At 41.3% G+C, this 21,599-nt stretch overlaps 1 protein-coding gene across 1 annotated transcript in view; it reads left to right on the top strand.

Annotated features, from left to right (window-relative positions):
- The window catches only part of LOC145348875 (protein diaphanous homolog 3-like), a 527,933-nt gene that overhangs the window by 137,919 nt on the left and 368,415 nt on the right, over nt 1–21,599 (top strand). The window contains exons 10-15 of the mRNA XM_080196908.1: nt 1,866–1,976; nt 2,581–2,699; nt 4,867–4,983; nt 9,282–9,400; nt 9,521–9,585; nt 12,286–12,390. Coding sequence (XP_080053034.1) covers nt 1,866–1,976; nt 2,581–2,699; nt 4,867–4,983; nt 9,282–9,400; nt 9,521–9,585; nt 12,286–12,390 — 636 coding nt within the window. The remainder of the gene's footprint in view (nt 1–1,865; nt 1,977–2,580; nt 2,700–4,866; nt 4,984–9,281; nt 9,401–9,520; nt 9,586–12,285; nt 12,391–21,599) is intronic.

The following is a 21,599-nucleotide window of genomic DNA, read 5'->3' as shown; positions in this document are numbered from 1 at the left end:
CCATCTTGATGACAATGTTTTCCTTTAATTTACCTTTGACTCTTGATGCCAAAGTACAATTATAGTTGTTCAGAATTAGCCCCTGTCCAGTATGTGATGCAATTGTTACATGGAGCAAATTAAAGGTACAAAATGAGAGTTCAGTATAGAACATATTACTACCAGGTTTGTCTTGGAGGTAAACTTAGTTTGCGTGGTACTACATTTAAGAAAGACTTCTGTCATTTGAATGGCTTAATTAGACCTTGTGTTTATAATACCACCGTATCATTCTCTGTCAAATATCTCAAAGTGCTTTGTATTCACTGCAAATAGAAGGACTGTATTTCAACGAGACAAATGCAGCAGGACTTTTGTTTATTTACTTATTAGTGCCACAAGTAGGCCTACATTAACACTGCAATGAAGATGCTGTGAAAATTCCTTAGTTGCCACAGTCTGGCACCTGTTTGGGTACACTGAGGGAGAAGTTATTGCTCACTTGGATTGTGATCACAAGCCTTGAGTGAGGCATGAACTCAATCTTTTAATTCACATGTTCCCATGCCCTCAATTTGATGAACTGTCATTATTGTAAGTTCCACCAAGGAGAGAAAAATATTGCTTTGTGATCTACTTATATTTTGCTATTGGGACAAAATGGTGTTGAACTTGCCACAATATATAGTGCCATATTTCACAATGTGTGGTAAGCTGAAACAAACATTTGTCCTGTACTACAAAGATTTGTCATTACTAACAAAGAGCCAGAGATGGTTTACTTGTTTTATGTACCTTTGCATTCACTGCTATTTTAATGGCTGCTCCTTTCATGGCTGTAATCATAATTTTGCACAAGCTGTAGGGATGGTTAGTGCTGTAGATCAGGAGGGTTTTAAGTTCTTTTACAATCCATATGATAAGGAGGCATCCATCTCCAATGGACATGTACATCCTGCTTGTTGCCATGTTCTGAACTACAAGTCTGAACAAACAATCTTATTATTGTAGCACATTGTTCTGACCTTAGAGCAATGCACAGCTTTTAATCATGTTTGTTTATTCATTGAGTTCAACCCATTTTGCAACTTTTTATGCCTGGAAGTTTTACCAGTGATTTTGTTTATCTGTTGCGAAATGTGGTGGTAGGGAGACAGCAGTTCAATGGTAATGTCACTAGACTAGTAAGCCAAAGTCCATGCTAATACACTGGAGACATTGGTTCAAAATCCACCAATGGGAGCTATTAGAAGTTTTTAAGAAATCAGTTAATAAATAAACCTGGATTTGAAAGCTAATCTCAGCAATGATAAGCATGAAACTATCATTAATTGTTGTAAAAACCCATCTGATTCACTAATCCTTAACTGGTCTTGCCTACATGTGCTTCTGGACCCTAAAAAATGTGGTTGGATTTTAACTGCCCTCTGAAATGGCCTAGCAAAGCAAGTCAGTTCAAGGGCAATTCAGGATGAGCAACAAATACTGACCTCGCCAGTGACACCCACATTCCATGAAATAATTTTAAAAAAAGCAGAGGGCTTTTAAAGCCAATAGTATCCTGTATTTAATTTAAACTATCTATTGATGCTCCTCCTGAGTTGAATGGCTTCCATAAATCTAAAACGACAATTTTTGATTAAAATCAAATCATTCAAAAATATTGCAGCCTTTTACAAATGCAAGTGCTGGAAAATGAAATGCTAAGTTTTCTATTGTGATCAGTTCATGTTAAGCACCCTCAGGCCATATGTAGCATACTCAGCTGAAAATTAATGTTCTGTTTAATTTGTGTCTTTCCGTAACCGCCAAACAGCTTGTCATAATATGGTGTGGATTAATTTTATGCTTCTGGATTCCAACTCTGTATTTTATCCCAAATCTAGGTGGCGTGTATGCAATTTATTAATGCACTTGTGACCACTCCTGATGATTTAGACTTGCGGATACATATACGAAATGAATTTGTACGCTGCGGGCTGAGAGAGTTACTGCCGGTAAGAGCCATATGAGTTAATACCTGTTTATTGTGGATAAATCTGGATGATTGTATAGATTTACTAATTGCCTATGGATAGCATGGGCATGAGATGAGACTCACTGATATGAGTCTCAAAATTGCTAGTTAGCCCCCCATTCATAGTTCTCCTATTTTAGAACCAATAGTAATATTAGTGGCATGCACGTCCCCAAGCTGAGAAGTTGTTTTGGGACTGTGAACTTCTATGACACCTGTTTCCAAGACTATAGTGTTCAGCATTTGCCTTTCATTCCTCACATTTCTGGCTTCTCTGTTATCTAATTATAATGTGATCGTGAGGTTTGTAACATTGACATAAATAAATGAATTCAGGGTCCAAATAATAACAATCAGCTGGATTAAAAAGCAAATTATGCAGTCTTAGTTATTTGAGTTGCAATTTTAAATTAAGTTAATGTGCTTTTAAAAGTTTTTTTGAAATGGTAAAAGACTATTTCTTAATCATATTCCTGAACTGCATTATTAAAAAAGTTGGTTAATTTCCACATCGATAATTTATCTTTCTTCTGCTGTATAAATTAGGCTGCAATGCATTACTACTGCTAATTTATTTTCCACAGGACTTGAGATTAAATAAAAATGATGCACTGGATATTCAACTGAAAGTATTTGATGAGCACAAAGAAGAAGACATGATTGAATTTTCACATCGCATAGAAGATATTCGATCTGAACTAGAATATCCTTTCTTTGTAGCACACTGTTTCCATAGTCATTATGTAAACTGGCATATTACCGATAAATGCAAAAAAACCCTTGATTTATCAAAGAATGAGAGTTTGAGAAATTTATTTATTTGGAAAATGCATTAAATGTAGTCCCGTCTTCCCAGGAATCAATCTGGTAAATCTTCGCTGCACTCTTTCCTTAGCAGGAATCCCTCAGATCAGGAAGTCACAGTTGCACACAGTATTCTAGGCGCGGCCTCTCCAAGGCCCTGTATAACGGGCAGCACTCTGAAAGCTAGTGATTTTTGCTACCAGATAAACCTGTTGGACTTTAACCTGGTGTTGTGAGACTTCTTACTGTGTTTACCCCGGTCCAACGCAGGCATCTCCACATCATAACTGCAGCAAGACATTCCTGCCCCTGTACTCTAATTCTCTTGCTATGAAGGCTAACATGCTATTTGCCGCCTTCACCACCTGCTGCAACTGCATGTTTACTTTCGGCAACTGGTGTCCATGGACACCCAGGTCTCATTGTGCATTCCCCCCTCTCAAACTAGAGCCATTCAGATAATCTGCCTTCCTGTTTTTGCTACCAAAGTACATAACCTCAGATTTATCCAAATTCTACTGCATCTGCCATACCTTTTTTCTTCAACTGTTGTCATTAGTACCAATGTGTACCACGATCGCTGGCAGTCCACATTCCCTTTGCAGAACATCCTGTAGCCGCTCTGAGACCACCTTGACCTCAACACTGGGATGGCAACAGAACACCCTGGTGTGTTGTTCATGGCCACTTCACATTGAATCCCCGATAACAATTATACTTGCACACATTTTACTCTTCTCCCATGCAGCAGAGTCAGCTGTGATGCAACAAATTTGGCTGTTGCTGCTTTCTCCTGAGAGGCCATTGCCTCAAAAGTATTCAAAATGGTATATCTGTTTTCCAAGGGAATGGCCACAGGATATTCATGCACTGCTCTGCCTGATGGTCACCTGTTCCCTGCCTGCCTTTGGAGTCTTAACCTGCAGTGTGATCACCTCTTTATACATGCTATCCACAATACTCTCTGCTCACACAATGTGCCCAGCCGCCCGCTGCAGCTCCAAAACCTGGGCTTCCAGGTGCTGTAGCTGGAGACACTTCCTGCACACAAACTGACCACAGGCACTGGATATGTTCCCAGCTTCCCACATGGAGCAGATAGAGCTCACTATGTCTTTTGAGCTCCTCTGGCATGATTTGCCCCTTTAAATTCTTCCTTTTGGAAAATCTGTAAAATCAAATAATATCAATTACTGTCAGGCCCTTCTTCCTGAGTTCTCATTACCAGTAAATACTAAGCTGACCATACTCACCTAATCAGTTCCTTCCACTTGCCTTCCGTCACTTTTGAATCCTGACTTCACCTCTGGAACTCCGAACTCCCAAGCTAACGTTTAGATTTCTCACTGCATTCTCATGGTTTTTCCCATGATGTCACTTTTTTCCAGACTTCCCAGGAGGGGGTTGTTTGGTATATCCAGCCGGTCTAGGTCGGATGGGGATGTTAGTTGGGTTTGCCGGGGTGGGGGATGCAAAATCCTGTGAGTTCACAGAGGTGGGGAGTGGTGTGATTAGTCACTGGGTTGGGGAGCCCTTTGGGTGTAGGGCGAGTCTTGTGTGGGGAGCTTTCTTCGTCTTTAAAATAATTGCGCAGAATTTAGAAGAGGTTTTATGTTTTAGATTTTCTGAGAAACTGTTACTGAGCATCTGTGATTCTATGAACTATTGGCAATATCCTGACAAACAACTGAAGTTAGTGATTGATGTCCGTTTTTTGGATGGTTCACAACTCTGCAATTGCCAAGAGGAGGTTGGTGTTTCTGGACCATTGCCTTAGTGCTTTCCTTGGAAGTTCTGAGAGGGATCCCCCCATGTATGTTAGGGACCACCTTCAATTGATGCTGGGGAGCCTGGAAGTTGCGGCCCAATGTAACCTGTTTTCTGAATCTTTGAGATACTGATGCTATTCATAGTGCTGATTGATAACTGATTTAACAAAAAAGGAAGTAGTATTTTTCAAACTTTTATCTCCTAGCCTGGGAATACTAATCTAATGTTTTAAAACCTTGTCAATGCATGCTAATCTGTTACTCTATGCAATATATTTTCCTTAACCATTGCTGTACTGAAATTAATGATGTTTATAATATGCTGTCCAACACAGTGAAGGACACAGATGCTGAATGTTATTTTCTTTCCATTCTTCAACACCTGTTGTTGATAAGGAATGACTATTTTGTGAGGTAAGCTTTTATTTGTGATATTCTGCATGGATTTATACCACGAATGTCAGCAATTCATTTGTCATATATGTATGAAAACTTACCCCTCACATTTGTGGTGGGAAGCAGGAACCTTTTGATCTTAATTAAGTAACTAAGAAATTAACAAAGTCAAATTGATTTTATGAGGCTACTTTGTCATTGCACAATCTCATTACCAGCGCACACAGATTGCAAATTGGGCAAACTTAATTAAATAGCCAAAATAATTTAACTAGTTCCTGCCCTGAATTTAGCAGGTTCTGCACTATCTTCTTGCTCATCATTGTTGTTCATCTTGGTTGAGAGGGCATTGGTTTCAAAACGGTATGTCTTCAAGAAGTTTTAGTAATCTCTTGTAGATTAACTGTAAATCTTACTTAACTACTAGAGCTATTACACATAAAACAAAATGGTACAATCGAGGAATTGTCTCCATGCTTAGATCTTTAGACAACTCCATTTAACACCACACGAACTCAGGGTCTGGGTCATATGCCTCTTACATCATTGTTGAGAGGTGCTGTACTACTACAACTGATGTCAGACTCTTGTGAACAATCTCTGAAACATTCTTGGGATCAAACCTGCAACATATCTGACACCTGACTGTGATTCTCCTGAATGAAATATTTAAGTGCTGTCACCAGTGGGAAAATCGGTGTGTTTTATTCTCTGGCACAGGCAGCACTCCTGAGGTGGCATTCAATGTCTTAAAATTTGAAAACAATGTCCCCACATGAGTCACAATGGGCAAAATGCATCTGATGTGTGAGGGTCTCGAATCAGCGATCAACTGTTTACCTGACATTCAAGAACATGTCCTGTTCTTTCTTCTCTCAGAAGAACTGAAGGAAGAATAACCCACTCACACTAACGCAGAAAATGTTTCATGTTGGATGTTTTGTGAGACCAATCTTTGAGTTTTAACTGTGGATTTACCTTCACAGTCTCTATGAAAAAATCATTTAAGCCTGTAACTGAACTGCTCCCCAAACATTTAGAACATCACAAGACCAATTAGATGTTTCACACATTGTCCATTTAAAATATGTGATATAACTGAATCAAAGCTGCAGTTTTCCCCATGTCAAATGCATCTCAATGGCTCTTTTTCTCACACATACTCACTCAAGATAAGAGAATGAGGTGTAGTTCTGAAATCATACCTAGGGCAGGAGCATCAGGGTGGCACGATGCACGAGGGTTTTGAGCATGTATACAATAAAACCAAGAGATATAGATTAGCACGTATAATGCCTCAAGAGTTCCCAATCCCATTTAATTTTTGGAAGGCAAACACTCCCCACATAGGGAGGAAGAGTTACCCCAATACCAGCCCTTGCACACCTCCAAGTGACCAGTTGCCCGCCATCTCACTTGTAGATGTTGAAATTGAGATAACTGTCATCAAAAAATTTGCATTCTTGCCTAGCACTTTTATCATGACCTCATGATGTTGCAGAATGCCAATGAATTGCATTGAGGAAACCCTTGCTGATATGGGGAAAACCTGCTGACTCTGCACAGATAGTGACCCAAGCTGCGAATTGAATCTGGGTCTCTGGCACTGTGAGGCAGCAGTGCTAACCACTGTGTCACTGTGCCGCCCTTATGGCAGTATATGCTATAACATATACCATGGGGAAGATATTGCCCCTGGGCTAATAACCCAGGCTGTGGCAAACCAGGTTCGAATCCCACCACGGCAACTGGTAAAATTTTAATTCAATAAAATTTTGTGTTAAAAGCCGAATGAAACCATTGTTCAAGGAAATTGACCAGCAGCAAGGCCAGTACTTCAGGATGAACTGTAGTTCAATGAATCATGCAGGAGGCTTACCTAAAAAAAGGGCTGTCAACCTCATGAAGCTGCAGTACAGGACTACTTGTGTACCAGACAGCATAAGCAGCAAATGATAAACAGAGCTAATTGATCCCACAACCAACGGGTCAGATCTAAGTCCTACCACATTCAGCCTTGAATGGTGGTGGACAATGAAACAACTTGCCCTCAATTCTCCCCATCTTTAATGATCGTATTTCAATGCAAAAAGTGAAACATTTGCTGCAATCTTCAGGCAGAAATGCCAAGTGAATGATCCATCTTGGCCTATTCAGAGGTACCTGGCATCACACGTTGCAATTCTACATGATATCAAGACATTGAAGACACTGGATATTGCAAAGACAATGAACCCTGACAATATTGTGCTCCAGAATTTGTCATGCCCCAAGCCATGCTATCCAATAAAGCTGCAATACAAGCATTTACCCACAACGTGGAAAATTAGCTGTGTCCTGTATGCAAAAAGCAGAACATATCCAACTTGGTTAATTACCGCCCCATCAGTCTACTGTTAATTATCAGTAAAGTGATGGAATGAATCATCAACAGCTCTATCAGGCAGCATATGCTTAGTAAGAACCTGCTCACTGGTACTCATTTTGGGCCTGCCAGGGCCACATGTCTCCTGACTCCATGAGATGAGAGTCACTGCCCTTAATATCAAGGCTACATTTGACTGATTGTGGTATTAAAGGACCCAGGCAAAATTGGAATCGGATAACAATCTGTTAGTTAGTGTCCATAGAACCATAGAATCTGTACAGTGCTGAAAGAGGTCTTCCCACCCATCAAGTCTGCACCGACTCTCTGAAAGAACCTCAGGCCCTCTACTCTGCCCTAATCATTTGCATTTACCATGGCTAATCCACCTAACCTGCACACCTTTGGTCAGTGGAAGAAAACCAGGGTCACCCAGGCAGATAATGCCGAGTACAGAGGAAGGTTGTTATGGTTGTTGGTGAATCATCTGAGCTCCAGGATATTGTTCTTCAGGGTAGTGTCCCAGGTTCAATCATCTTCTTCTGCCTCCCAATATCATAAGGCCAGGAGTGGGGGTGTTTGCTTATGACTGCACAATGTTCAGCACTATTTGTGATTCCTCAGACTGAAACAGCCCATGTTCAGATGCAACAAGACCTCGACAATATCCAAGCTTGGGCTGACAAGTGGCAAGTAACATTGCAAGTAACAAACAAGTTCCAGGCAATGAACTGGAGGTTAAATTGGAGAGGCAATTTGTGAAATATCCATCCTCATTCTTTGCAAGAGGTTTTCTAGTAGTTTATACCATTTTTCTGACTAGGCATTATTTGAAGATTTTTATTTGGTGTGATGTCTTCATGCTCTCGCTGTTGTACTGGACCTCCATATTATCTCATTTTGGGCAGAGAGCTAAGGAAACACAGCAAATCAAGATCTGGATAGCAAAGTCAGGAGTTATCACTGAACTAATAAATGCACAAATCTCATTTGCGATATTTATCAAATAATTTCAGTGTGGGATGAGAATTGTTGCCATCTGTATATTGGAGCCAAACTTCTTTCAAAGTGGATACGTGGCGAAAAACTGCAGCAGGCGACGGTGCAGAGGGACCTCGGGGTCCTTGTGCATGAATCGCAAAAACCCAGCTTGCAGGTGCAGCAGGTGGTCAGGAAGGCGAATGGGATGCTGGCCTTCATAGCGAGGGGGATTGAATATAAAAGTAGGGAGGTCTTGCTGCAGCTGTATAGGGCATTGGTGAGGCCGCAGCTGGAGTACTGTGTGCAGTTTTGGGCGCCGCACCTGCGCAAGGATATTTTGGCCCTGGAGGGAGTGCAGAGGAGGTTTACTAGGCTGATACCGGAGCTGAGGGGATTGAGCTATGAGGAGAGGCTGAATAAACTAGGCTTGTACTCGTTAGAGTTTAGAAGAATGAGGGGAGATCTCATTGAGACGTATAAGATGATGAATGGGATGGATAGGATGGAGGTGGAGAGACTCTTCCCGCTCAAAAAAGACAGTAGGACTAGGGGGCACAGCCTCAAGATAAAGGGGAGGCGGTTTAGAACGGAGTTGAGGAGGAACTTCTTCACTCAAAGGGTGGTGAATCTCTGGAATTCTCTGCCCGTTGAAGTGGTGGAGGCTACCTCGCTAAATATTTTTAAGAAGCGGGTTGATGGGTTTTTGATAAGAGAAGGGATTAAGGGTTATGGGGAGAGGGCGGGAAAGTGGAACTGAGCCACGACAGATCAGCCATGATCTTATTGAATGGCGGGGCAGGCTCGAAGGGCTAGATGGCCTACTCCTGCTCCTATTTCTTATGTTCTTATGTTCTTATAATCTAACAATAATGAGATCGAGTACTATTCTGCACATTAATACTGTCAGAAATTTGTATATTTTGGATTCACTGTAAAATAAATGAATTAATTTGCTTCTCTTTTTTTGTAGGCCACAGTATTTCAAGATAATAGAAGAATGTGTTTCCCAGATAGTGTTACATCGCAGTGGTACGGATCCTGACTTCACATACCGCAAACGATTAGATGTGAACTTTGATCATCTTGTTGGTGAGCAATATTTCTGTAGAAGGAATTGAACTAGATTTAATTAATACAGTGTTTGAGGAACTTTCTTTGTTGATGCCAATAAGACTATGAAACTAAATCACGTGCTTATCCTATTTGCAGATATTTGTGTTGACAAAGCAAAAGCCAATGAGTGTGAACAAAGACTTTCTGAGCTTACTAGAAAGGTAAGAAATACTACTATATATTTGATGCTGTTGTCATAAGAACACTTTTGTCTTAACTTCCTTGCTAATGTAAAATGTTTCCCAATGGTGTTGCAAAAGATAAATTGAACAGAAATAAATACTGTGATAGCAGGCAGCTTTTAGGATTTTTTTTATTGTACACAAATAAGAAATAACATTCCAAACAGGTATGAAATGTGAAATGTAAGAAATAGCAGTAGACAATGGGTCTCTGAGCCAGCTGGACCATTGACAATAACCTTTTTTTTTCTGCCTGAACTTACTTTCCTGCCCCTTCCCCTTGATTTTCTGAGTAGTCAAAAATTTATCTATGGCAACCTTGAATTTATTCAATGATGGAGCATCCCTGTGTTGGAGAATTCCAAAGATTCACAACCCTCTGAGTGAAGATGCTTCTCCTTATCTCAGGCTTACACGAGGCCATAGTATTTCATTTTTCCTTTACCCTGAGATTGTGCCACCGTGTTCTAGATGCTCTTGCTGGGGGATCAACCCCTGTGTTTATCCTTATTTTTCAATGAGAACATCTCCCATTCTTCTGAAGCCGAATGAGTATAGGCCCACTTTACTCAGCATTTATTAAATGACAACCCTCTCATTCTAAGAACTATTTTGATGAACCTTTATTTGCTGCCTCCAAGGCAAGTACAGAGATGGAAATCAATATTGCATGTTGTGCTTCACATGTGAACTCACCAAAACTCTCTTCCAATTGTAGTAAAACAACAATTTATTCCAATCCCCTTGCAATTAAAGTCAACATGTTGGGGCAATTCAGCAGTGCAACAGGCCGGGAGACAAAAGCAGAAACCATTTAGCAGGCTTCCCACTGGGCACCATGGTCTCTGCGCATCTCCTGCTGCCAGATTTCTGAGGTCATCAGCTCCAGGCATTGGGCAGTGCCAAGGGGATGTGGCCTATTGGGGCGTAGGGCCCATGCGGGGGAGATTGGTGGGGGTGGGTGGGGCCTGCTGCCAGTCTGTACTTGGGATCAGTGACAAAGGAAGGGTGGATAGCAAGGGAAGGGCGGGTAGGATGTCCAGACTTGGGGGGAGGGGGGGTGATGGATGTGCAGTGGCCCACTCAGTGCTATGCTGTCGACCTCTCCAGCAGGAATAGGCCCCTTGATTTTTATTGTGATTCACACTAGGCTACTGTGATGCAGAGTGTGGGAGACTTGTTTTGAAAATCTTGCTTTAAAAAACCACTGGGGTTTACTCCACATTTTACTCAAATTAGACACTTAGAATTCTTTTGGGAGAATCTGGGCCGTTATTTGCCTTTCTAATTCTTAATGTACATGCATGCTAAATTTATGTATTCCCTCTTGTAGAGTCTTAGAGCATGGAAACAGGCCCTTCAGCCCAACTTGTCCATGCTGCCCAGGTTTTACCATTAAGCGAGCCCCAATCGCCTGTGTTTGACCCATATGCCCTCTAGTTTTAGATCTTTGGGAAAAGATGTTAACTATCTACCTTATCTAATACATTCAAATCTCTCTATGCACAAGAAAATTTATAAGTTTAACATTTTTTTCACAAATTCTATTTTATTGTTACTACTAAAGTGAATAGCCTCACACTTTCCCAGGTTAAACTCCATCTGCTACTCTGTTGCCCACTCAGGTAATGTGTCTATATCTCTTGCAGCATCTTTGTTTCCTTCACATAGCTTACATTTCTAACTAGCTCATCATTATCAAATTTTGATACATTTCTATATCTAAGCTTGATACAGATTCGAAATAATTGAGGTCTCAGCACTAGTCCTCATAGTACTCCATTAATCATAGCTTGCCAATTTTAAAATGCACATGTATCCTATTTCTGTCTATTACCCAGTCCTCCATCCATGTTAACATATAACCCCCAGCTCCGCCCTTATCCTGTGTGATAATCCTTTGTGTGGCACCTTATTAAATGTTTTTTTAGAAATCCAAATATATTGCATCTACTGATTGCCCGTTATCTCCCCAAATTGGCTGGAATTCTCCCGTCCCACTTGCCATGGGAATTGTAGCTGGCGGGGGTGGACGAACCGTGCAGAGGTCCATTGACCTCGGGCGGGATTCTTTGTTTTTGAGGTGAGCAAGGCTGGACAATCCCACCCTTGTCTGTGTTTGATCATATTTTGATTTTCTTGGCACATTGTTAAGACTTCTTTAACAATATGTTCTAAAATTTTCCCAATGACTGATGCCAGGCTAATTCCCTGTTGTTCCCTATTTATGTTCTCCCTCAATTTCTCTTGTTTCTTGCTCATAGAAATGTTTTGTTTTATTGGAGTGGGGCATGAGGAGTTGAAAACATACATTCTTATTCATTTAACTGTTTTGATTAGAACAGAACAAGCCTGAGAAGAATGTATTTTCCAAATATTCACAAAATCAAAATGCATTCTTTGCTTACAGTTTCACTGGAAGGCAGAGGCCAAGTCTAGACCAGTGTTACAAATATAAAATTGTGGAAATTTCCTCTGCTCACAAGGCCATTCTTGTGAATAAATTTGTTTTAAAATTTCATTATAAAAGATTAACAAAATATAATCAAAACCGTTTTATGTGGAATGATACATGTATCACAGCATTCTCAAAAATAAAAGCACACTTAATAGTGCTGAGATGTTTTTCGAATCAACAGAATCTGGCACCTTTAAGGTTGGTGATATTTTATTTTACAGTTTGATGAAGAATTTACAGCCCGGCAAGAGGCAGAGGCCCAAATGCAGAAGAAAGAAGAAAGAATCAATGAGCTTGAAGCAGAATTGCAGAACCTCAAAGCTCAGGTAATGGAATGTGCTGAATGATTTCTTTGATTTCCGAACTGTCCTTGGTTGCTATCTAGAAACTGATTGATTATAATTCATAATTTGAGTAGGCAAAATAAAAATATTTATTTTGCTATTCTGTTACAGTTTTGGATTTTTAAAATGTTGCCAGTTGTCATTCTGCAGGTCCAAAATGCCTGAGGCTGTAAAATGCAGCGTTTGTGCAATAACAATTAACGTTGTTGGTTCAAGATTGATTTCAGGTTTTTTGGACTCCTGTTAATTAAACCTTTGCTTAGTTTCAGTTGGTGTTAGCGCCTGATGTCACCCTTGTCCTGAGTAATTAGCCAGAGCGGGTAGAGGATCCGCTGCACTTAGATTCACTGCTTCATACAGATCTTTATCCGAATACAGGAAATTATTTCTTCAGTTATTTACTTGGCTCACCCCGTGATTGAGGTTTCTGTGCAGAAAAAGATAACACACCACCATTGATTGAGAATATTCTGATAATATTTCAATTTTCAAAGTAAGTATAGGTACATTTAAGGCAGGCTGAACTACAATTCATTGAAGGATTGAGAGAGCATCAGAGATCATGCTTAAGAATGTGCTTTATTTGATGAGCTGTGTATTTGATTTTTGTTTTGAACGACTGAATATTACACACAAATGGAAAAAGACTATACTGCAACAGTACTGTTCAGTAATATGGAAATATTTGTATTTCATGAACGATTGAACAGGCAGACTAGAAAAACTAATGTACTCAAGGAATAGCCTAGACATTGTTTTCTATTTTTAAAAAAACAAATTTCAGTTTCGTTGAAGCAGTGATCAAGGCCATTTCTCACTGATGCCTACGAAATGTCAAAAGTACAGAAGTTCTTGTTTCTGTTAAATCCCAGTGAGGAGGTTCTCTGATTGAATGAATCCCATTTTGAAAGACCTGAGTTGTACAAGTGGAGAATAGAAAAGCTGCCTGGTGCAAGGGGAAATATTAGGGTAAATTTCTTGTTCCGTTTGCCATGGAAATTGTAGCAGGTGGGACAGAAAATTTGGCAGGCCATTTGAAGATCTGTTAATTTCTGGTGGGAATTTCCAGTCCTCGGACATGCGAGGCTGTAAAATTCCCCCATTGTCTTTTGCTTTGGAAATGAGGCTGGTCCTTGGATCATTTATAAAGGATTTGCAGTGTCTGCAAAGATAAATTTCTAGCTGGTGAAGTTTAGCAAGTGTATGTACATGATAATCCATATTTGAAATAACAGTAGAATGACAAATATATCACATCTCTGACAGCAGTTTGGACTTTGTCCATTATTTTTAAAACACTGAAATGTACTTCTGTAATTGTACATAATTTAAGTACAATTTGGACGAACATAAGCCAACACGTTAAATCGTAACTTTATGAATTTCTTACTAACGTGTGTAAATTTCTCTGTTAATTCCCAGTACTACCAGTGTTGTGATGTAGCATTGAGCACAGGCCAGGTTCTTCTTAAGGTGAAGGGTGGGGAGAAATAACGAAGGTGTTCTTCCCAAAAGCTTCTTGCACAAACCCTGGCAATTGATCAATTGGACTGGAATTGGAATGTACCTCATGTGCTTTGTGACACACTATGGCACAGTGATTTGCTTGCCACATTTTATATTATTGATGACCTGTGGGTGCCTGTCACTGCTTCACAGGCAGCTGTCCAGAGGTGGGAGTGAAGCAAAATTGCCCCCTGGAATGTGAGTTGGAGTATTAGCCCAAACCATTTTCAGGTGTAGGCATTCAAATATGTTAGAACAGCGAAGCCACTTCTCGTATATAAACCCATGTTGAAGTCTTAGAAGAACACGTTGTTTGAGTGAAAGTTTTTTTTGTAAGTGTTAGTTGCTTTGGCCATGCTAAGTTGCCCCTTAGTGTCCCGGGATGCCTAGTTTAGAGGGATTAGCTGGGTAAATATGTGGGATTACGGGTGGGTGAGATTGTTGTCAGTGCAGACTCGATAGGACGAATGGCTTTCTTCTGCACTGTAGGGTTTCTGTGATTCATCCTCTGCAGATCATGTGTTTGGTTCCCATTGTAAAGTTTGCAATGTGCAGCTTTTGTACGTAATGCAGAAATTTGATTTTAGGAGGGAGCATGCAAAAGGTGCAGAGAGAAGGATTGATAACTATGAAGATAAAGAGGCATGAATAAGTTCAATAAAACTATATAATATGAATCTTGAATTGTACAAACATATTATCTTATTATTTTTGCTCTGTCTGCTCAGGGGAAAATATCTACAAGGTTCTTTGCAACTCCAGTTGCAATACTGATTTAATGGGATGGTGAGAAGTGTCTGAATTCCCAACCTCAGCTACTGAAAGATTATGATACGCCTGATGGTTGATCAAATTAACCTTGCATGGATTAGATTGGCTGGGCGACTCATTTATGCTTTTTGGTGATTATTTTCTTACTAGCATTTCAGTGAATCAACATTACAACTTGCAAATCAGAGCTGAGGTTGCAAGCTTGGAGACACCGTAGCATTTTGCAACTGTATCAGGTTGAGCCTTCGCAAAACACTTTTTTTATGCATATACATTTCCAATATGGTTGAACAGTAGTTTTTCATGCCTATATTTTTGAAGAATTTTTTTTACACAATTACCAATCGTGGTCATTTTGAATGAATATTCAATGTTTTTGTTCTATTTTATACTACTTCATGACCAAAAGTTGTGATTCTTTCAACTTAAAATGCCATCTTACGGAATTTAGTCAAATATCGTTCTTGTGCATCCTCAAAATGTCACTTGTACGTTGTATTTGAGGGCCTAAGGCAGCTAGGATTCCTGCTGTTTTCAGATGTATGAGAAAGAAAGTAGAAACCAAAAATGGAGAGAGGAAAGGTAGTTGGAAGATCATCGGAGAATCAGTTAAGAGAAAAAACATAAAATAGAAGAACAAGAAGGATCTTGTTTCCTCCCACACTCCAAACATGTGTGGGTTAGGTTGATTAGCCATGCTAAGTTAATACTTAGGCTTTTGGCATGCTGGCCTTCATCATCAAGGGGATGAGCAAGGTATGTACATGAGTTACAGATACAGGGCCTGGGTGGGATTCTTGTTGGTGCAGGCTTGATGGGTCAAATGGCCTCCTCTGCACTGTCGGAATTCTATGATTCTTCTTGATCAAGGCCCAACCAGGCCCATACATTGCCATCCTCTTCTGCCTGGCTGAATGTATTCACATGTAGAACGACTTCTCCTTAACTTCAGCTCATTTCCTTCAAATAAGATGTGTTGCTATGGGTACCTGCATAGGTTCTATCTTTGTCTACCCTTTTCTGAGATATACATAGAACATTCTTTGCTTGATTCCTACTCAGACCTATCCCTCGTATACATTTCCAGTGCATTTATGACTATCAATGCCTTTTTCCTGGAAAATATCATCGACTTTGCTTCCAATTTCCATCCTTCTCTTACCGTCTCTCTATAAATCCTCCCTTGTCTTCTTAACCTCACTGTCTTCGTTAATGGGGATAGGCTTTCAATCAGTATTCACCATAAGCCCACTGATTCTTAAAACTCTCTTAATTAAACTTTCTTGCACTGTAATTTCTAAATTGCTGTGTTCCATTCTCCCACTTTATTTGTCTCCATCGCATCTTTTTGGACAATATTGTCTTCCCTGCTAGTAGTTCTGATTCGTCATCGTTTTTCCTTACCCAGGATTCTCCTCCAATTGAAGTAAGAGAAAACAGGGAATTATAGACCAATAAGCTTAACATTAATTGTGGAGAAAATTCTCAAATTCATTATCAAGGACTTTATAGCAGAGCATTTAGAAAGCAGTGGCAGGATCAGACAGAGTCAGGATGGATTTATAAGAACATAAGAACATAAGAAATAGGAGCAGGAGTAGGCCATCCAGCCCTTCGAGCCTGCCCCGCCATTCAATAAGATCATGGCTGATCTGTCGCTGCTCAGTTCCACTTTCCCGCCCTCTCCCCATAACCCTTAATCCCCTCTCCTATCAAAAACCCATCAACCCGCGTCTTAAAAATATTTAGCGAGGCAGCCTCCACCACTTCAACGGGCAGAGAATTCCAGAGATTCACCACCCTTTGAGTGAAGAAGTTCCTCCTCAACTCCATTCTAAACCACCCCCCTTTTATCTTGAGGCTGTGCCCCCTAGTCCTATTGTCTTTTTTGAGCGGGAAGAGTCTTTCCACTTCTATCCTATCCATCCCATTCATCATCTTATACGTCTCAATGAGATCTCCTCTCATTCTTCTAAACTCTAACGAGTACAAGCCCAGTTTATTCAGCCTCTCCTCATGATTATGAAATCATGCTTGACAAATCTCTTGGAATTCTTTGAAGATGTAACTCGTCAAGTTGACAAGGGGGAACCAGTCGATGTGGTATATTTAGACTTTCAGAAAGCGTTTGACAAAGTCCTCCACAAGAGATTATCGTGCAAGATCAAAGCGCATGGGATTGGAGGAAAAATATTGAGATGGATAGAAAACTGGTTGACAAAGAGGAAACAAAGAATAGGAATTAACGGATGCTTTTCAGATTGGCAGGCAGTAACTAGTGGGGTGTCAGGGATCAGTGCTGGGAATCCAGTTATTCACAATATATTTTAATGATTTGGATGTGGGAACAAAATGTAACCTCAAAGTTTGCAGACAGTACCAAGTTGGATGGGAGGGCGAACTGTGACAAGAATGCAAAGATCCTTCAGAAGGATCCAGACAGGTTGAGTGAGTAGGCTAATCAATGGCAGATGCAGTATAATTTGGACAAGTGTGAAGTTATTCACCTTGGAAGCAAAAACAAGAAGGCAGATTACTACCTGAATGGCTGTAAATTGGGAGAGGGCAGTGTGTGGTGGGACCTGGGTGACCTTGTGCATCAGTCACTGAAGGTGAGCGTGCAGGTGCAGCAGGCAGTAAAGAAGGCAAATGGCATTTTGGCCTTCATTGCAAAAGGTTTTGAGTACAGGAGCAGGGATGTGTTTTGGCAACGATACTGGGCCGCAGTGAGGCCACACCTAACGTGTTGTGTGCAGTTTTGGGCTCCTTTTCTAAAGAAGGATATTCTTGCTCTTGAGAGAGTGCAGCGAAGGTTTATCAGGCTGATTCTTGGGGTGGCAGGACTGCAGTATGAGGAGAGATTGACTAGGTTAGGATTGTTTTCGCTGGAGCCCAGAACCAGGGGTCACAGTCTGAGGATTCAGGGTAGGCCATTTAGGATGGAGGTGAGGACTCATTTCTTCACCCAAACAGTAGTGAGCCTGTGGAATTCATTATCACAGGAAATAGTTGATGCCAAGACATTGAATGTATTCAAAAGGCAGCTGGATATAGCACTTGGGGCAAATGGGATCCAAGGCTGTGGGGGAGAAAGCACAAATTAGGCCAATAGGTTGTATGATCAGTCATGATCCTAATGAATGGCAGAGCAGGCTCAAAGGGCCAAATGGCTTCCTCCTGCTCCTATCTTCTATGTTTCTATGTAACTAGATGCTTTGTAAAGTAAATCTATCTCCATATCTTTTGCAAATTCCTTTACTCAAGGATTTCAAACTGACAATGCATCTGTGCAGTTTCTAAATTTATTGTCCGAAGTTTAATATTCATACATAAGATGGGTAGTTTACAATATTGTGACTAAGAGTTTCCTTTTCTTACAGTCTGAGGGGAGATGGTGGTCGTGGGGTCGGGGGGGGTGGGGGGAGAAGACAAAAGAGAGACAGGTGGAAGGGAGCATGTCCAGAGTGTGTGGGGACTTGATTGTGCTATAACTGCATTTCTGAGGCAGTGGGAAGTGTGGACAGAGTCATTGGATGGAAGGCTGGTTTGTATGATGGACTGGACTTTGTTCACAACCCTTTGTATCTTTTTGTGGCCTTGGACAGAGCAGGCTGTGATGGAACGAGAAAGAATGCTTTCTTTGGTCATCTGTAAAAGTTGGTGAGAGTCGTGGCAGATGTGCCAAATTTCCTTAACCTCCCGAGGAAGTAAAGTCGTTGGTGGGCTTTCATAACTATACTGTTGGCATGGATGGACCAGGCCAGATTGTTGGTGACCTGGACACTGAGAAACTTGAAGCTCCCAACCATTCCCACTTTGTCCCTGTTGATGTTGACAGGGTAAGAAGTCTCACAACACCAGGTTAGAGTCCAACCAGTTTATTTGATAGTAATCTCACAACCTTTCAGAAACGGTGTTCCTTTGTCAGGTGTTTGGAAGGTTCTAATCAAAGAAGGGCATATAAAGTCACATACAGTTTACAGAATACTGATTAGAATGCAAGTCTTACAGCTAACCTGGTATTCAAGTCTTAAAGATGCAGACAATGTGAGTGGAGATAGCATTAGCATAGGTTAAAGAGTATTGTCTCTAGACAGGACAGTAAGTGAGATTTTACAAGCCCAGGCAAGTCATGGGGGTTACAGATAGTGCGACATGAATCCAAGATCCCGGTTGAGGCTGTTTTCGTGTATGGAACTTGGCTATCAGTCTCTGCTCAGCGACTCTGCGCTGTCATGTGTCATGAAGGCTGCCTTGAAAGATGCCCTCATAAGAACAGGATATGGCGCTCAACTCAGGGATCGGCAGTTCTGACGCACCACAACGTAAAACTGCACTGACCCCCTCAGAAGACAGACATGGGACACAGTGAACAGAGTACCCTTCGTCGTTCAGTACTTCCCCGGAGCGGAGAAGCTACGACATCTTCAGAGTCTTCAGCACATCATTGATGAAGACGAACATCTCACCAGGGCCATCCCCACACCCCCACTTATTGCCTTCAAACAACCGCACAACCTCAAACAGAGTGTTGTTTGCAACAACTACCCAGCCTTCAGGAGAATAGTGACCACAATACCACACAACCCTGCCATAGCAACCTCTGCAAGACATGCCGGATCATCGACATGGATGACATCATCTCATGTGAGAACACCATCCAGCAGGTACACGGCACATACTCTTGCAACTTGGCCAACATTGTCCACCTAATACGCTGCAGGAAAGGATGTCCTGAAGCATGGTCCATTGGGGAGACCATGCAGACGCTACAACAATGGATGAATGAACATCACTTGACAATAACTAGGCAAGACTGTCCCCTTCCTGTTGGCGAGCACTTCAGCGGTCACGGGCATTCAGTCTCTGATCTTCGGGTAAGCGTTTTCCAAGGCAGCCTTCATGACGCACGACAGCGCAAAGTTGTTGAGCAGAGACTAATAGCCAAGTTCCGCACACATGAGCACAGCCTCAACCAGGATTTTGGGTTCATGTCACACTATCTGTAACCCCCATGACTTGCCTGGGCTTGCAAAATCTCACTTACTGTCCTGTCTAGAGACAATACACATCTCTTTAACCTATACTAATGCTATTTCCACTCACATTGTCCGCATCTTTAAGACTTGAATAGCAGGTTAGCTGTAAAGACTTGCATTCTAATCAGTGTTCTGTAAACTGTGTGTGACTTTATATGCCCTTCTCTGATCAGAACCTTCCAAACACCTGACGAAGGAACATCGTTTCTGAAAGGTTGTGAGATTACTATCAGATAAACTGGTTGGACTCTAACCTGGTGTTGTGAGACTTCTCACTGTGTTTACCCCAGTCCAACGCCGGCATCCCTAATCATGACTACCATTGATGTAGGCAGGAGCATGTCCCTCACTGTGCATCCTGAAGTCGATGACTATTTCCTTTGTTTTCTTGACATTGAGGGAGAGATGATTGTTGTTGCACCAGTTCACCAGATTCTCTATCACTTTCCTATATCCTGTATCATTGTTTGAGATCCGACCACTATGGAGGTGTCATCAGAAAACTTGAAAATCGAGTTGGTGGGGAATTGGCCACACAATCATAGGTATAATAGGAGTATTGTAGGGGGATATATACAGTCTTGTGGGGCACTGGTGTTGAGGATGATCATGGAGAAGGTATTGTTGTTTATCCTTGCTGATTGCAGCCTGTGGGTTAGGAAGTCGAGGATCCAGTCACAGAGGGAGGAGCCAAGCCCCAGGCCATAGAGTTTGGAGATGAGTTTCGTAGGAATAATGGTACAGGTATGAGCTAGAGAATCTGGTGAACTGGTGCAGCAACAATAATCTCTCCCTCGATGTCAACAAAACGAAGGAGGTTGTCAATGACTTCAGGAAGTGTAGTGGAGAACTTGCCCCTGTCTACATCAACAGCAACAAAGTAGAAATGGCTGAAAGCTTCAAGTTTGTAGGTGTCCAGATCACCAACAACCTGTCCTGATCCCCCCTGTGCCAACATTATTGTTAAAGTAGACCAATGCCTCTACTTACTTAGAATCATAGAATCCCTACAATGCAGAAGGAGGCCATTTGGCCCATCGAGTCTGCAGCAACCACATTCCCACCCAGGCCCTATTCCTGTAACCCCACATATTTACCCTGTTAATTCCCCTAACACTAGGGTCAATTTAGCATGGCCAATCAACCTAACATGCACATCTTTAAACTGTGGGAAGTAACCAGAGCACCTGGAGGAAACCCATGTAGACACGGGGAGAATGTGCAGACTCCACACAGACACTCACCCGAGGCCAGAATTGAACCCAGGTGTCTGGTGCTGTGAGGCAGCAGTGCTAACCACTGTGCCACCATGTTGCCCAGAAGATGAAGGAAATTTCGTATGTCAGCTACAACTTCCACCAAGTTTTACAGCTGCACCATAGAAAACACTCTGTCTGGTTGTACCACAGCTTGATATGGTTCCTGCTCTGCCTAAGACTGCAAGGAACTACAGAAGATTGTGGCTATAGACCAATCTATCACACAGACCAGCCTCCCATTCGTTGACTCTGTTTACAATTTTCACTGTCGCAGCCAGCATAATAAGGACCCCACACACCCCAACATTCTCTCTTTCACCACCATCTGTTGGGAAAAAGATTCAAAAGTCTGAGGTCACGTACCAACTGACTCAAGAATAACTTCTTCCCTGCTGCCATCAGACCTTTGAATGGAACTACCTTGCGCTAAGTTGATCCTTCTCTGCACCCTAGCTATGATTGTAACACTATATCTGTACTTTCTCATTTCCCTCTCTATGAACAGTATGTTTTGTCTGCATAGCGTACAAAAAAACAATATATTTCACTGTATACATGTGACAATAAATCAAATCAATTTTGATTTGATCAGATCAATCCATTTTGCTCACCTTTT

The sequence above is a fragment of the Carcharhinus amblyrhynchos genome, chromosome 10, assembly GCF_965287045.1.
Source record: "Carcharhinus amblyrhynchos chromosome 10, sCarAmb.v2.hapA, whole genome shotgun sequence".
NCBI lineage: Eukaryota > Metazoa > Chordata > Chondrichthyes > Carcharhiniformes > Carcharhinidae > Carcharhinus > Carcharhinus amblyrhynchos.
The sequence above is the reverse complement of the archived record's forward strand: the minus strand, read 5'-3'. Positions and strand labels throughout refer to the sequence as shown.